General features: G+C 40.3%; 2 protein-coding genes across 2 annotated transcripts in view; one reads left to right on the forward strand and one right to left on the reverse strand.

The window, feature by feature from the left end:
• GALM (galactose mutarotase) overlaps window positions 1–14,310 on the reverse strand; it is a 96,074-nt gene extending 81,764 nt beyond the window's left edge. The window contains exons 1-2 of the mRNA XM_060026785.1: window positions 14,187–14,310; window positions 10,551–10,694 (exon numbers count right to left, since the gene is read on the reverse strand). Coding sequence (XP_059882768.1) covers window positions 10,551–10,557 — 7 coding nt within the window. The 5' untranslated portion in view covers window positions 10,558–10,694; window positions 14,187–14,310. The remainder of the gene's footprint in view (window positions 1–10,550; window positions 10,695–14,186) is intronic.
• A 272-nt stretch (window positions 14,311–14,582) lies between these two features.
• Window positions 14,583–17,099, forward strand: part of HNRNPLL (heterogeneous nuclear ribonucleoprotein L like) — a 37,327-nt gene continuing 34,810 nt past the window's right edge. The window contains exon 1 of the mRNA XM_060026784.1: window positions 14,583–15,030. Within this exon, the coding sequence (XP_059882767.1) occupies window positions 14,848–15,030 (183 nt within the window). The 5' untranslated portion in view covers window positions 14,583–14,847. The remainder of the gene's footprint in view (window positions 15,031–17,099) is intronic.

Below are 17,099 nucleotides of genomic sequence, written 5' to 3' on the forward strand. Positions count from 1 at the left end.
AGTTCGTCTAATGAGGATTCTCAAACACGGGTGATTCCCCCTGCTCCCCCCCACCCCCAGACAGTTGGAAATGTCTGGAGACATTTTTGATTGTCCCTACTAGGGGCAGGAGTGCACTACTGGCATTTTGTGGGTAGAAGCCAAGAATGCTGCTAAACATACTACAATGTATAGCCCCCTCTCAAAAAAAGAATTATCCAATCCAAAATGCCAACAGTGCCAAGATTAAGAAACCCTCATACACACACATTTGTATTATGCTTTTTTTTGTATTACGCTTTTTTACGCTTTTTAAAACTTTGTTAATACATCCTTTTTTATAAAAAGATTCTTGTAATTATCCCTTACTTTATCTATTTGACAATCATAGTTTATCTAATAATTTCCCCTCTCTCAGATGTAAATAATGTTATGAACACCTTCATACATACAGCTTCTAAATTAGTTTGGATTAAACTTAAATTCTCATGAGTAAAATTACTTTGATAAATGGTATTATCATTTTATTGCTCAAACTTGGTATAGGGACCTTATAAACATTAACTTGGGCAAAACACATTCATTATTAATTGCTTATTAAAGAGAAATAAAGTTTGCCTTTAATTACTGTTTCTAATTTTTTGAAACATGTTTGTAAGTTTGTAATGTTTGTAAGTGGGAAGTAATGGTGCTGGGGGAGGATTATGTCTGACAGTTTTAGCTTTTTGAATAGGCAATGTGATTTCAGGAGCAGAGGATATCTCTTTATCCATTTTTATGTTCCCCACTATTTTTTGAAATCTCACTTAAGTCTGTGTGTGTGTGGGGGGGAAGGTAACCATGTGCCTTAGCCTCCTTTAAAACATAAATACAGGGAATTCCCTGGCGGTCAAGTGGTTAAGACTCCGTGCTTCCACTGCAGGGGCCGTGGGTTCGATCCCTGGTTGGGGAACTAAGATCCTCGTGCTTTGTGTTCCCATAAAACCATTAGCATTCATGTTGTGATTGGTTCTTATAGTTATCATTATACTTAATGATTTAAGAATTGTTGCTCTTGTTATCATACTCTGCTAGAAATATCTCCTAAGGGTGGTGGTAGAAGCCAAGATATTAAAGGTCTGGGAACAAACACATGGCTCTTTCTCTCAGCCAGCATGAAAAAGCACTCTCTAGCAAGATAATATTGGTTTTTGTTTAATTTAACAGGGACACAAGGCATTAAAAATTAATGAACTGATTGAAAATTTTTTTTTTTTTTTCGGTACGCGGGCCTCTCTCTGTTGTGGCCTCTCCCGTTGCGGAGAACAGGCTCCAGACGCGCAGGCTCAGCGGCCATGGCTCACGGGCCTAGCCACTCCGCGGTATATGGGATCCTCCCTTACCGGGGCACGAACCCGTGTCCCCTGCATCGGCAGGCGGACTCTCAACCACTGCGCCACCAGGGAAGCCCGACTGATGAATTTTTAATAACTAGGGAATACATATACATGGCACAAAAGCTGAAAAGTATAAAAGAATGTATCAATTTTTTTCAAACTGGGATTTCCAGCAATCTAGTTTCCCTCTCTGGAGGGACTAACACGGATATGCTAGGTATAGGCTAGAAACTGCCATAAACAACAGGTCCCCAAATAAGGCACACAGGCAAAATAGAAGTTCATCTCTCTCATGTAACAGTCTGGAAGTACATGGGGATGGCGCTGCTCCATAAACATCATCCCAGGATCTGGTGCCTTCAATCTTGCTATTCTGCTCTCCCTTTTAGTGTTGCACATGGTGGAAGCTAACTCAGCGCCACATCTGTACTCCAGGATCAGGAAGGGAAAGAAAGGTCATGGAAATCAAACAATTTCTTTTTAAGCAAATGGTGCAGAAGTTGCACCGTCATTTCTACTGATATTCCATTGGCAAGAACTTTTTTATATGGCCATGCCAACTGCAAGGGAGGCTGGGGAATGAAGTTTTTAGCTGGGTGGCTGTATGCCTAGCTGAAAATGCAGAAGAGAGCTTAATTTGTAGCTATGGGGGTCTATAAATAAGAATCCTTTCATAATGTGGCAATGGTGTCAACTGGATTATGAATCATTGAATCTGTCCCAGTAGTGAACTGTGAAGTCTGGCATGTCACAACTATATCTCTCAAAAATACCGGGAGATAAAGTAAACAGCAATCAACAGAGACTTGATGATTCAATACAGTTCATTTCTAGATTGTCTTCTTTAACCCATTCTTCTCTTTCTTATATTTGAACCTCTAAGACTGGGGCATGATAGTCTAGAGGTCACTGGCAATCCAATCTTCCTTCTCCACTACAACACCTGGCAGAGTTAATCTTTTAAAGTTGTGAAGTAGGTGAAATTTATCTCTGGTGATCTTAGCTTTCCTTGCCCTCCTTCCCTTGACATACAATACCCAAGGTGCCATGACCATTCAGAACCCCACACCATAGTACATACAAGACTGCTCTCCATGTAAGGCTGTGGTTACAAAATTCTCTTCTTTGCTCACCTGACAATTACCCCCTTAGTATTCCACCTCCAGCTGGTTGATAGTATTGAGAAATGGGGGGTATAAAAGGGGTTTAAGGAGTGGTCGAAATGTTACCACTTGTGAAAAGAACTCAATTGGATTAGGTAGAACTGTTGCCTTACCTAGTTTAAAATGACTTGAGTTTGTCTTACTGTTTCCAGGACAAAACCAAAAAAAAAAAAAAAACCAAACCAAAACCAAAAAAACCCCACAACCCTCCCAAACATATATTTATACACAAACACACATGTATCTATCTATCTGTCTATTAAGATGTCTGAATTGTACAGGTACACATTGGTATTTATGCAGAAACATTTCTAAATACCATTTTTGTAAATTTTCACTTCTTTTCACTTTGCTTTTCAAAAGCATTGCACTATGGAAACAATCAAGCAGATTGACTTTCTTCTCCCTTCCTATGGTCATTCTGGTGTCATTGGCAGAACAGCTGAAGCCATCTTAAGATTTGCTTTCAGAATGAGATAACATACTGTATTAGTACTTTCTTTTCTCACTGTACATCTTTATTACAAGATGTAAATCAACTATACTTCAATAAAAAAAAATTATTACAACAGTTAATTTGGTGATATGTAAGTTGATTATTTCTATTTTTAGTTCTCTTAATTTGTTGAAAGAATACTTAATATTAAAAAAAAAATCTGTGACTAATAAAAGATTCCACAAAGAGCATATATACTGGCCAATACTTGACCAAGACTCAATAATGGACATATTTATTCAAACATTTATACAAATGCTTCCCACATCACAGCACAGGTAGAAAATATTAATATTGCACACTGATGTAAGCTGGAGCCATCTGGTCTGGAGGCTCTGCCTGCACCTGGCCTAACCTAACTGCCCCTAGTGTTGAAGGGAATCATTATCTCAGCATACTCCATTCATTGGGCAACCTGGTTGGCGAGGGCTTATAAAATGCTATTCAAAATGTGGTCTTCACATCAGCAGCATCAGCATCACCTGGGAGCTTGTTAGAAATGCAGAATCACAGGCTCTATTCCAATTTACTGAATCAGAATCTGCATTATCATAAGATTCCCAGGTGATTTGTGTGCACATTAAAGTTTGAGAGTACCGATCTAGAAAATAGTGGGTAATAATACTAGATAGATGGGAGGCAAAATAGCCAATCATTAAAATGTTTTTTCCCTTGCAAGAAGTTGTGCTAAAATGGCCTGCCTGGGATCTGAGATTTGATCATACAATTTTTCTGTCATCATGGAGCTTTATATATATATAAATTATATATACATACATTACATATATGTATAATTTCAGTGTTCTATAAATGTGCAGCACAAAGTGCGTGGTCTACTTAAACCAAACATTCGTTTTTTTTAGGTGAGTATGGAACATAAACAGGCTTGCACCTAACAGCCATTTCATCCTCCTTCAAGCTTCAAGTATGCTTCCTGTAGGGCAGAGGACTGGTAAGCCAAAAATCACATTCTCCAGACTCTGTTGCAGCTAGTTTTATGGAAGTATGTAGGTTTCAACAAACAAACACTTTCGTGTAAGATCTGGAAGTCTGTTTCTCTGATAGGCATAGCTGTGGAGAAAATTTTTTCTTCTGTATCAGAGATAACAGAGTTCTCATGGTTCAGTCATTAGCTTTGTGAACATCAAGAAGCGTGGGTGGTGCATCCATTTTGCTGGTTCAGATTACAGTTGGTAAGGTGTGACTCTGGAGCTGGCTGTGGAAGTGGCAGCTTCTTGATTCTGGTAGCTTCCAGACAGTGGCTGTGGTGTCGTAGTTCTGAAGATGTCAGGTTCTCAATGAGGAAGAGCACAGCTCTTTTGGTATCTTAGTTCTGAGGTGTGGTTTTGAGAATTGTTCCATTAATATTCTCAATTATTCTCTTCAAGTGTATTAATACTTCCTGCTAAAACTAACTGGAGTATATTCTGTTCTCTGCAACCAAACTTTGACTGATATAATCTGCTCAATATGTTTTCAAGACCACTCATTTTTCATTGATTTGTTTAGCAAATATTTATTGAAGGCCTTCTCTGAACAAGTGTTGAGATATATATTAAATATATATATATTTTCAGATGTGTAAAACAATAGTTTTAGTTCACACAAATTACATGTTGCTTTAAAAATTATATTTCCAGCAAAGTAGTTCCATCCAAATAGAGCAAAAAAATTAAAAGTTCCATTTCCAATCTAATCACCATGGATAGTTCATATGTCCTCATTGGTATAATGAAAAGATGATGGGGGGACTTCCCTGGTGGCACAGTGAATAAGACTATGCGCTCCCAATGCAGGGGCCCAGGTTCGATCCCCGGTCAGGGAACTAGAGATCCCGCATGCATGCTGCAACTAAGAGTTCGCATGCCACAGCTAAGGAGCCCAGAAGCCACAACTAAGGAGCCCGCCTGCCGCAACTAAGACCCCACGCAACCAAATAAATAAATAAATATTAAAAAAAAAAAAGAAAGAAAAGATGATGAGAATTTAGAGACAAAAGATTAGTCTTTCCAAACTTCATCTAACAAATGGAGGCAGAAAGGACCTACCCTACCTCATAAGGTTTCTGTGAGAATCAAATGAGGCAAAGTATGTGAAACTGCTTTATACATTGTAAAGGGCTACACAGTGCTGGTTATTTATAATTAGTAATAATAGTAACTTTATCCTACAAAGTTTTCAACATTGGATGCTTATGATAGCACCTTTAAAGACAACTATTTTTGTTTGCCTAATTCTCAATTCAGTGCAAATTCTGATTTTCATATAAAGGTGTTCTTAAAGATAAATCAGAGAGTGATTACTCACTTTGGGAAAGGAATTTTCACTTTTGAAAAATATTCACAGTAGGAAATCTTTCATTAAATGTGCCTCTGTCTCACATTTAATACAATTGTTGATTTACAAATTTAAATAATACACATTTTGGTACATTCAGTGTACAAAATGAGCTATATTTGTTTAGTTGTGTGAAAAACAGAATTATATCTTACAAATGATCTCATTTCAAATATGGGTAAGGAGCAAATCAAATTACAGATCAGTCTCTGAGACACCTACATAGTCATAATTTGCCATGTTCACATGCTTTATTTTATGCGCTTCTTTTTCTTGAGCTATGCGAAAGAGAAGCTTGATCTAGATCAAGAAGTGTCTAGTTAGGGCCTCCTATGTACCAGGCAGTGTTTTAGGTTTTGAAGACACCAAGATGAATGAGATACAGTCATCCCCTATGTTACAGTTCAGTCCAGCACTGTCCAAAGCAGCAGCCAATTGTATATGTAGCCATAGATCACAAGTGTGGCTAGTGTGACTCAGAAACTAAATTTTACATTTTATTTAATTTAAATAGCCATGTGTGACTAGTGGTCACCATGTTGGAGAGCACAGGTCTAGGCCAAACCCAACAGCTAACTTGTGGTTACCAAAAAAATAAATAAATATAAGATGCATGGGCAAGACCCTTTTCTTCTGTCTTAAAATAAAGGTGGCCTATTAATTTTCTGGTCTTAGGGGTGGGGGTGGAGAAAGTGCTGCAATGGTTTGGAAAAGTATATAGCAACAAGAGAAAGTTATACAATTCTGTTTAAAATCTGTTCTCTTTGATTAAAATATCCCCTAACATGTCTAGAATGAAAGACATTGCCAGGCCAAGAAAGCTAAAGACAACAAAGGTCAAAAAACTGAGGTCTAATTCCATCCAAAAACAACAGAATATACTTCCTTCTCAAGTGCTCATGGAACATTCTCCAGGATAAATCATATCTAGGGTCACAAATCAAGCCTTGGTAAATTTAAGAAAATTGAAATTGTATCAAGTATCTTTTCTGACCACAACGCTATGAGACTAGATATCAGTTACAGGAAACAAACTGTAAAAAATACAAACACATGGAGGCTAAACAATACGCTACCAAATAACCAAGAGATCACTGAAGAAATCAAAGAGGAAATCAAAAAATACCTATAAACAAATGACAATGAAAACACAATGGCCCAAAACATATGGGATGCAGCAAAGGCAGTTTTAAGAGGGAAGTTTATAGCAATACAATCCTACCTCAAGAAACAAGAAAAATCTCAAATAAAAAAATCTAACATTAACACCTAAAGGAACTAGAGAAAGAAGAACAAACAAAACCCAAACTTAGTAGAAGAAAAGAAATCATAAAGATTAGAGCAGAAATAAATGAAATAGGAACAATGAAAACAATAGTAAAGATCAACAAAACTAAAAGCTGGTTCTTTGAGAAGATAAACAAAATTGATAAACCATTAGCCAGACTCATCAAGAAAAAAAGGGAGAAGACTCAAATCAACAGAATTAGAAATGAAAAAGGAGAAGCAACAAATGACACTGCAGAAATACAAAGGATCGTGAGAGATTACTACAAGCAATTATATGCCAATAAAATGGACAACCTGGAAGATATGGACAATTTCTTAGAAAAGCACAACCTTCCGAGACTGAACCAGGAAGAAATAGAAAATATAAACAGACCAATCACAAGCACTGAAATTGAAACTGTGATTAAAAATCTTCCAACAAACAAAAGCTCAGGACCAGATGGATTCACAGGCAAATTCTATCAAACATTTAGAGAAGAGCTAACGCCTATCCTTCTCAAACTCTTCCAAAATACAGCAGAGGGAGGAACACTTCCAAACTCATTCTATGATGCCACCATCACCCTGATACCAAAACCAGACAAAGATGTCACAAAAAAAGAAAACTACAGGCCAATATCACTGATGAACACAGATGTGAAAATCCTCAACAAAATACTAGCAAACAGAATCCACCAGCACATTAAAAGGATCATACACTATGATCAAGTGGAGTTTATCCCAGGAATGCAAGGATTCTCCAATATATGCATATCAATCAATGTGATAACCATATTAATAAATTGAAGGATAAAAACCATATATCATCTCAATAGGTGCAGAAAAAGCTTTTGACAAAATTCAACACCCATTTATGACAAAAACTCTCCAGAAAGTAGGCAGAGGGAACTTTCCTCAACATAATAAAGGCCATATATGACAAACCCATAGCCAACATTGTTCTTAATGGTGAAAAACTGAAACCATTTCCACTAAGATCAGGACCAAGATAAGGATGTCCACTCTCACCACTATTATTCAACACAGTTTTGGAAGTTTTAGCCACAGCAACCAGAGAAGAAAAAGAAATAAAAGGAATCCAAAGCAGAAAAGTAGAAGTAAAACTGTCACTGTTTGCAGATGACATGATACTATACATAGAGAATCCTACAGATGCTACCAGAAAACTGTTAGAGCTAATCAATGAATTTGGTAAAGTAGCAGAATACAAAATAAATGCACAGAAATCTCTTGCATTCCTATACATTAATGATGAATCATCTGAAAGAGAAATTAAGGAAACACTCCCATTTACCATTGCAACAAAAAGAATAAAATACCTAGGAATAAACCTACCTAAGGAGACAAAAGACCTGTATGCAAAAAACTATAAGACACTGATGAAAGAAATTAAAGATGAAACAAACAGATGGAGAGATATACCATGTTCTTGGATTGGAAGAATCAATATTGTGAAAATGACTATACTACCCAAAGCAATCTACAGATTCCATGCAATCCCTATCAAACTACCAATGGCATTTTTCCTAGAACTAGAACAAAATATTTTGCAATGTGTATGGAAACAAAAAAGATCCCAAATAGCCAAAGCAATCTTGACAAAGAAAAACAGAGCTGGAGGAATCAAGCTCCTGGACTTCAGACTACACTACAAAGCTACAGTAATCAAGACAGTATGGTACTGGAACAAAAACAGAAATACAGATCAATGGAACAGGATAGAAAGCCCAGAGATAAACCCATGCACATATGGTCACCTTATATTTGATAAAGGAAGCAAGAGTATACAATGGAGAAAAGACGACCTCTTCAATAAGTGGTGAACAGCTACATGTAAAAGAATGAAATTAGAACACTCCCTAACACCGTACACAAAAATAAACTCAAAATGGATTAAAGACCAAAATGTAAGGCCAGACACTATCAAATTCTTAGAGGAAAACATACGCAGAACACTCTATGACATAAATCAAGCAAGATCCTTTTTGACCCACCTCCTAGAGTAATGGAAATAAAAACAAAAATAAACAAATGGGACTTAATGAAACTTCAAAGCTTTTGCACAGCAAAGGAAACCATAAACAAGACAAAAAGACAACCTGCAGAATGGGAGAAAATATTCGCAAACGAAGCAACTGACAAAGGATTAATCTCCCAAATATACAAGCAGCTCATGCAGTTCAATATCAAAAAAAACAAACAACCCAATCCAAAAACGGGCAGAAGACCTAAACAGACATTTCTCCAAAGAAGATATACAGATAGTCAACAAACACATGAAAGGATGCTCAACATCACTAATCATTAGAGAAATGCAAATCAAAACTACAATGAGGTATCATCTCACACCAGTCAGAATGGCCATCATCAAAAAATCTACAGACATTAAATGCTGGAGAGGGTGTGCAGAAAAGGGAACCCTCTTGCACTGTTGGTGGGAATGTGAATTGGTACAGCCACTATGGAGAACAGTATGGAGGTTCCTTAAAAAACCAAAAAGAGAACTACCATACGACCCAGTAATCCCACTACTGGGCATATCCCCTGACAAAACCATAATTCAAAAAGAGTCATGTACCACAGTGTTCACTGTAGCACTATTTACTGTAGCCAGGACATGGAAGCAACCTAAGTGTCCATCGACAGATGAATGGATAAAGAAGATGTGGTACATATATACAATGGGATATTACTCAGTCATAAAAAGAAATGAAATTGAGTTATTTGTAGTGAGGCGGATGGACCTAGAGTCTGACATACAGAGTGAAGTAAGTCAGAAAGAGGAAAACATATATCGTATGCTAACTAAAAAATAATCTAAAAAAAAAATCTAAAAAAAAAATAGTTCTGTAGAACCTAGGGGCAGGACAGGAATAAAGACACAAACATAGAGAATGGACCTGAGGACATGGGAAGGGGGCAGGGTAAGCTGGGAAGAAGTGAGAGAGTGGCATTGATATATATACACTACCAAATGTAAAATAGCTAGTGGGAAGCAGCCGCATGGCACAGGGAGATCAGCTTTGTACTTTGTGACCACTTTGTACTTTTAGAGGTGTGGAATAGGGAGGGTGGGAGGGAGACGCAAGAGGGAGGGGATATGGGGATATATGTATATGTACAGCTGATTCACTTTGTTATACAGCAGAAACTAATACAACAATGTAAAGCAATTATACTCCAATAAAGATGTTAAAAATAATAATAATAATTGTGGAAAAAAAAAAACAACTGAGGTCTAAACAACCTAGTTTAGGGAGTTCCCTGGCGGTCCAGTGGTTAAGACTCTGAGGTTCCACTGCAGGGGGCAAGGGTTTGATCCCTAGTCCAAGAAATAAGGTCCCACATGCCACATGGCATGGCCAAAAATATTTTTTTAATTTTAAAAATAAAAAATAAAACCCTAGTTTATGTGTTATCGTTAGCATTCCTTGTCATTTTTATACTGGTCTCAACATCGACAATCAGGCAAGGATGAGGTTATTAGTGACTTGCTTACCATGAAAACTTCCTTGATGGGGGGGGGTGGGCCATACCCAAGATATTTTTTTACTCAAATTTAAAAAGAAAAGGAGAACTGAGAGCTCATATAACAAAAAGTTATTACATGCTACTGATCACTTATAATTGGGAGTGGTCTGTAGCACTTAATACGTTTTTGTTAAACGTTTGAGCAGCTACCGGTTAATTTTACCTATATTTTCATATGCAAGATGAATTTACTTTGATAAATTCTATTTACTCTAAACAGTGGATGCTATGATTTGACTCTTTTTATTTATTACAATTATTTTTAAAGATGTCTAAACACTATCAATTTATATGAGTCAAAGAAAAAGGTGAAAATAAATATTATTTCTAAGACTAAAGGTAAGTGGTTATAACTGATAACAAGAATATGAATTTTACCTGTCATTGTCTGGTCATATACCAGATATCCTTCTAGGGTCAATATATTTATTTTTGCAGATCTGTCACAAATTATTATTTTTTTGAAGAGGCCAAACACAGTGGCAGCTCCAGACCCAAAGCAGATGTGCCTGATAACAGCATCTGAAAGAGAATACCATTGTGGTTACACTTGACTACACAGTGAGCTAATAGTGCTTGAGGCACTTCCTGCAGGGTGCATCCTCCTGGAACGCTGGTGTCTTATCACCATAACTAATCAAATGTGGACTGAATTAAAGGGGCTAGTTTGGGTAAAAGCACCATAGTGCTTGTTCTTGGTGATCTCTAACAAGGAAAGTGGTATCATCACAAATAGTATATTCTGGATTTGACAAACTTTCATAGGAACTAATTGATTTGTCTCTGAATGGACTTTGTTCTTTCATGTTAAACATGTCTTAATTAAAATACATCTCTAGGGTTCCAATCCTTTGGAAATATTGCTCACAAGTAAGCTGAAGGTTTTATTTGATTTTTGCAGAAGGTGAGGCAGGAAACAAAAGTTTTGTATATTAAGTGAAATAGCAATATTGGAAATTGAGTTTGGGTATGAATATCTTATAATTTGCATCTCTAGTTGTTCAAACGATGCATCCATCAGAAAATGGTGAGAATTTCCTTTTTATTTCTGCGCCTTGTCTATAGAAATTACATTTTAAAATGAACACTAAAACAGTGTATTATATTTAAAATTTCCTATGGAAGCTAATTGAATTTCATTATACCAACGAAAAAACTGATAATTATAACCTATTTATGCCTTCCCAGAGTTATAGCTGTATAAGCTCTAGTAGAAATTAATGAATGAATAAGTATCATGATAAATGATTCTAAATTTGATCTGTATGTCCGTGGCAGTAAACAATGCAATACTTAAATCATCATTCTTCTCTACGAAGAGTACTGGCTCTGGAATCGGATGCTTGGGTTCCAGTCCTGGCTCTCTAGTTTACTAACTGTGGCTCTAGGGCAGGTCTCTTAACTTCTCCTAGACTTTCTATAATTGTACAACGGCCATAGAAATAATAATGCCTCTGGCTTTTGTCAGAATTTATTGACATGACACTTGCAGTGGTTAGCACAGTGCCTGGCACATTGTAAGTGGCTGCTGTTATTACATGTATGTTAGATGTGCCTTGTAGCCTCTCTTGGGTATGTGCCCTGTTTCCTCAACCTGATGGCAAGCTTTGAGAAGACAGATACCAGGGACTTCCCTGGTGGTGCAGTGGTTAAGAATCCGCGTGTCAATGCAGGGGACACGGGTTCGAGCCGTGGTCGGGGAAGATCCCACATGCCGCGGAGCAACTAAGAAGTAGCCCCGCTTGCTGAAACTAGAGAAAGCCCGCGCGCAAGCCCGCGCGCAGCAACCAAGACCCAACGCAGCCAAGAATAAAAATAAATTAATTAATTTAAAAAAAGAAGACAGAAGCCAGCTCATATATTTTTCTAGTCTCTTCATCGCCCAGCACAATGTCTTATAAATTACTTTACATAGGTCAGCAATGAGGTTTAAAACTGAAGGGCAATTTGGGGCTAGATTATAAAGGACCTTGACTATCAGTTTCCCTAGACCTTCGCTGGAGCTCTCTCTCACTCTAGTATAACCCCTAAGTCCCCTTCGAGCTGCTGCGTCAATGGGAATTCATGGCTGATTGCCTACCCCAATCAACAGCAGCCAATCCAATCAAGCATTCAGACAATTTACCAAAGGCCTGAGGCTGTATGTACAGTAGTGCAAAAAAGAGATTCCAGGTTGAGCTAAGTAACTGATTATTTGCACGCATTTAGGAGCTGTTTCTGAGTTTTAAAGGCATTTCTGGCTAACTGGGAAGTGTGTAATTTCTTGATCTCATCTAAGTTAAATCGTGCAGAATATAATTTATGCCCTCCTTATTTAGCTCTTCTCATGTTTTAGTGATGAGCTAGTTAGCCTTTTCCATATCTAAGAAATTACTGTCACTGAACAATTCATCTGCAATAAGCTCAAAGGTCACTGTACTAACGGATGAGTTTTAAACAAGCTTCCTGAGTTTTACTTCTTAGTCTTTTAAATTAACAATTTGATTTGAGCTGTCCGAAAAAAGAATTAAGTTTAATACTAGTACGTATTGACTCTAACCTACTTTTAGTGAAGTAAACGCTGAGTATAGTAGCAAGGTTCAGCAAGGCTGGGCTTCCTTACCAATTGATTGGTGTGAGAGCTGCATTTTAACCTGGTATAATCCATAGGTTGGATGCAGGCTTTGAGAATTTTAAATATTTTCACTATCACACAAAATATTTGGGAAGTTTGTACAAGGCCGTTCAGCTCTGCTCACTGCTCCCAGTGCTCTGGCAACATTTCCTCATCTGCACCCAGCTCTGCAGCTCCCTCTTTGATACTTCTACTTCCATTTTATCATAATTTAGAAAAATAAAATTCGAGTTGTTTTTTAGTTCTATTTTGTCAGTGTACACCTGCAGGCGCACACGAATTTGATTATAGCTGTACGGTGTTGTAAAGAAGCTTGCAAATGGATTCCGAAACGACAGGCAGTGTAAATTATAAAAGTAACAAAACAAACGTAGGTTAAAGCACTGTCAGCAATAAATACAAATGGCTTTTTGGGGGGGGAGGAAATAGCTTTGGAAAGAAGCGACAATAGGCTGGGGGAGGGAAAAATCCACCCCATTAGGAAAGGAAGAGCCACACTTAGGGACGCATCTGAGGGACAAGGACATTAGAAACACTTAAGTGACTCTTGATCCTCGGCAATCCTCCAAGGGTTAGAGTCACAGAGGGCAGCTAGGTTGCATGAGATCTGCCAGTTCCTCTTCTGACACTGGACCTTTATTTCCCAAGGCCCACTCGTTCAGCCTTGTTGAGCAGGGAACTTGCGCCCGGGACTGTACAGGAACTGTGTTTGCAAAGATGAAAAGAGCACACACAGTTCCTGTCTCCAAACGCTTCTAGTCTTGAAAAAAAGAACATCCTAGTAGGTGGGTATAAAGGGCCCTGTTGCAAAAAGAGAGGGCAGTAACTAGAAGCTCGCGGAGGCCTCAGGGCTCCACAGAGGAAATGAGCTGTGTGTGGTCCAAAGGACAAACACTTTTGATAGGCTTTCATATCTTTCAAAAATAAATGGTGTGAAATAAATCGCCTAGAAAGGAGGGGTTGGCATGCAGGAAGAAACTTTATGTGGAAGGTTTAAAACACATTTAATGGGAGCTGGGACTTGATACAAGTCTCCCGTAATTGTCAGGAAAGAAGGGTCCAGAAGACCCGAGTGCTAACCGATCAAACGAGCGGCTTTCTTCACACTTGCACCTCAGTAAATGTTGAGTGTTCTGTAATATCTACTTAGGGGCGGGGAGAGAGTCCATCCACTTGTATCAGATTTTTCACACAACATAGGGAGAAGGCTACTTTCACGATTCTAATCCCTTTTCTCCCCTCACAGCCTGTAGTTTCAGGGCTGCGAGATGTCTCTGCAGGGATTTTCTCTTTTGAAGAGAAGTAATAAAAGCATTTAAATTAACGGGAGGGCGGTTAACACCGCAGTCCTGGACCCACCGCACGCCTCCTAGTCCGCCGGGGTTCACTCCGCGCCTCACCTCCAGTTGGCCCAACAGTGCTAATGGCCGTCGGCTAGCCACGGCTCCAGATCCGGACGCTGCGGGCATTGAGCGGTCAGGACTAGCAAACCAGCTGAGAGTTCGGAAGGTGCAGGGAGAGGGGCGAGGCCGGGCCGTGGGCGGCTTTTGACGAACAGCCCTTGCAGCCAATTGGAAGCCTGGTCGACTTTTCTCTCTGCCAATAGGGAGCGAGGCCCGGGCTTGGGGGGGGGCGCTTCCCGCGGGCTGAGGCTGGATTCGATCCTGCAAGGCGGCCGCGAAGGTGGGGGTGGAGGCTCGGCCTGGGCGGCGAGGAGTGGATTAGGGGAGGAGGGAAGACCGGAAGCCACGGTCGCGTCCCCATCCTTAGATTTGCTCCCCGGGACTGGGAGCGGAGACGGAGGAGGAGGGAGAGGCTGAATGTTGGCTCCGTGATAAAGGGGAGCGGCCGCTCCGGAGCCTCCTCCCGGGGCGCCCTCCTCATCCCGCGCACTCTCCGCACCCACCCGGCTTCTGGGCGCGCGGCCCACGCGCACAGCCGGGCCGCGCAGACCTTCGCTGACGAGGCGCTGCCCGCGACGGGGACTGGCCGGCGGCGTCCGAGGCCCGCGCCCCGCCGCCACCCCCACCCGTTAGCCGGCCGGTCCCTCCGGCCGCCGCCATGTCCTCTTCTTCATCCTCCCCCAGGGAGACGTACGAGGAGGATCGGGAGTACGAGAGCCAGGCCAAGCGCCTCAAGACTGAGGAGGGGGAGATCGACTACTCGGCCGAGGAAGGCGAGAACCGCCGGGAAGCGACGCCCCGGGGCGGGGGCGATAGCGGCGGCCGGAGCTTCTCACAGCCGGTAACAAAGCGCGGCGCCCCGACCGCCGTGCCTGGCGGCTCCCCGGGAAGCAGGGCCCAGCGGCAGGGACTCGGCCTCGGGGCCTCCCGCCCTCCTCGTTTTCCCTTTTCGCTGCGCTGATCGGGTCGGGAAGCGCTGGCTCTTCTCTTTGGGGCTTTTATTCTTCGCCCTACCTGTTTCCAGCAACCCGACCGCGGATCCGGTCCCGGCCTGGCCGCAGGCCCCGCAGCGAGTCCTCTGCCGGCCCGAACTTGGGGAGGGTCGCGGGGCGGGGGCGGCGGGGAGGCGTTGCTTCCGCTCCGGGGGGCTCTGGTGCGCGATTAGCCCTTTGTTAGTTTTCACTCCTCGGGCGGCTGGCCGGCGTCTGACGACCCGCTCCCTTCAGCCCCCTGCCCGCAGCATCCGCGCGCTGGTCACAATCACGGGATGGTGGCATTGGTTCCGCCCAGGGCTCTCTTCGCCTGGGTCCTGAGGAGAGCCGCCGCTAAGTGACAAATTAAGCTCTGGGACTCACCGCCCAGTTCCCCTGAAGGTTTAATTAAAAATTTTTTACTCTTGGCAGGCCTGGCGCGCACGCTTTGCTCCCCAGTTTCCTGATGATTGCTTAGTATAGTGTTTAGCTCTTCGGTTAAAAATAAAATGCGTTGGCAGGTGTTCGCACACGCCTACTTACAAGTAAAACGAAATCTTAAAATCACCTTAGTTCTTCATGGGCAGTGTGTTCCCAATTCGTTCCACAAAAAGAACTGAACTCAGGACTGCATCAAACACACGTTCCTAGATTCTTGTTTCTCTCATCAGAAAGCTTAGATGGAGGCAGAAGGAATGTGAAAATCGTTTTATCCACAGCAAGTGGCAACTCAGCTTCAGCTGGATGGAAACTAAGGAAACAAAGCAAAGGAAACGTTTTTGCCCTTTTTGGTGCGCTTAAGCTGTTTTAATGACTGGATGTTCTTTAAACATTTAACACATTCTAATTGTGATTTTTTTTAAAGCAAACTTAACCCGAAATTTACGAAATAGTGCACATATATTCTAATATTAGATTAAAATGTTTTTCACCTTTAATAAGAGGGAAATTAGAAGTCTTTTAGCTCTTGTTTGCATTTTATTGTAAAAAATTCTGGTCAGTAATCCCCGGTGTTAGAGTTTACAAATACGATAATGTTGCAACACATTTTAAAAAGGAGCTTCTTCTTCCTCTAAATAAAATAGTTTATTTTTTAAGTGAAATTTTATTTTTATTTATAATATTTATTTTTTTGGCTGCACTGCTCTGCATGTGGGATCTTAGTTCCCTGATGAGGGATCGAACCCGTGTCCCCCTGCAGTGGAAGCACAGAGTCCTAACCACTGGACCCAGGGAATTCCCAAAAATAGTTTTATTATGGCTAGATATTGCTTTCTACTTCTGTTCCTAAATATTTGGAGTATTCAAAATGCAACTTGAAAGTGTGAATAAAGAAAGTGCATTTTTTCTTAGGAAGTTTCAGTTCAAAGCTAACTCCATTGTGGAAATTGAAAACACAATTGGAATATTGGACTCTTATAACTGATATTTAGATGCATTGGATCAGTGTATTTCTTTTGCCAAAAATTTGCTCCAGTTTTTATGCAGTAGCATGAAATGTCTTACATTAAGTGTCTTGGAAAGATACTTTAACCAGTTTACAAAAGTTGTTTTTGAAAACATTAAATATTAAGCCAATAGTATTATTTTGGATGTTGGGAAGAAAATAATGTATAATTAATACATCCAAAGTGAATTGTATTTAGCAGTGGAAATAGCACTGGACAGGTCTTGGGGAGAGTCAGGAGTCTTAGCTAGCATACAGTCTGTGTGACCTTGGGAAAGTCAGTTAACTACTGTTCTGAGTTCTCTTACAATCTAAAATGTGAAAGTTGAACTTCACGTTTTCCATACCTGAAGTTGTAGTTCAGTGATTAATGTCATGCAGCTTTTAAATTACCCAGGCAGGAACTAATGTATGCAGATTGAGTTATAAATTCAAATTTTGTTTATCTTATTGCTGTTTTTTCTTAGGAGCGGGTGAATTGCTTTTATTTAA

The sequence above is a fragment of the Delphinus delphis genome, chromosome 12 (assembly GCF_949987515.2).
Source record: "Delphinus delphis chromosome 12, mDelDel1.2, whole genome shotgun sequence".
NCBI classification, from domain to species: domain Eukaryota; kingdom Metazoa; phylum Chordata; class Mammalia; order Artiodactyla; family Delphinidae; genus Delphinus; species Delphinus delphis.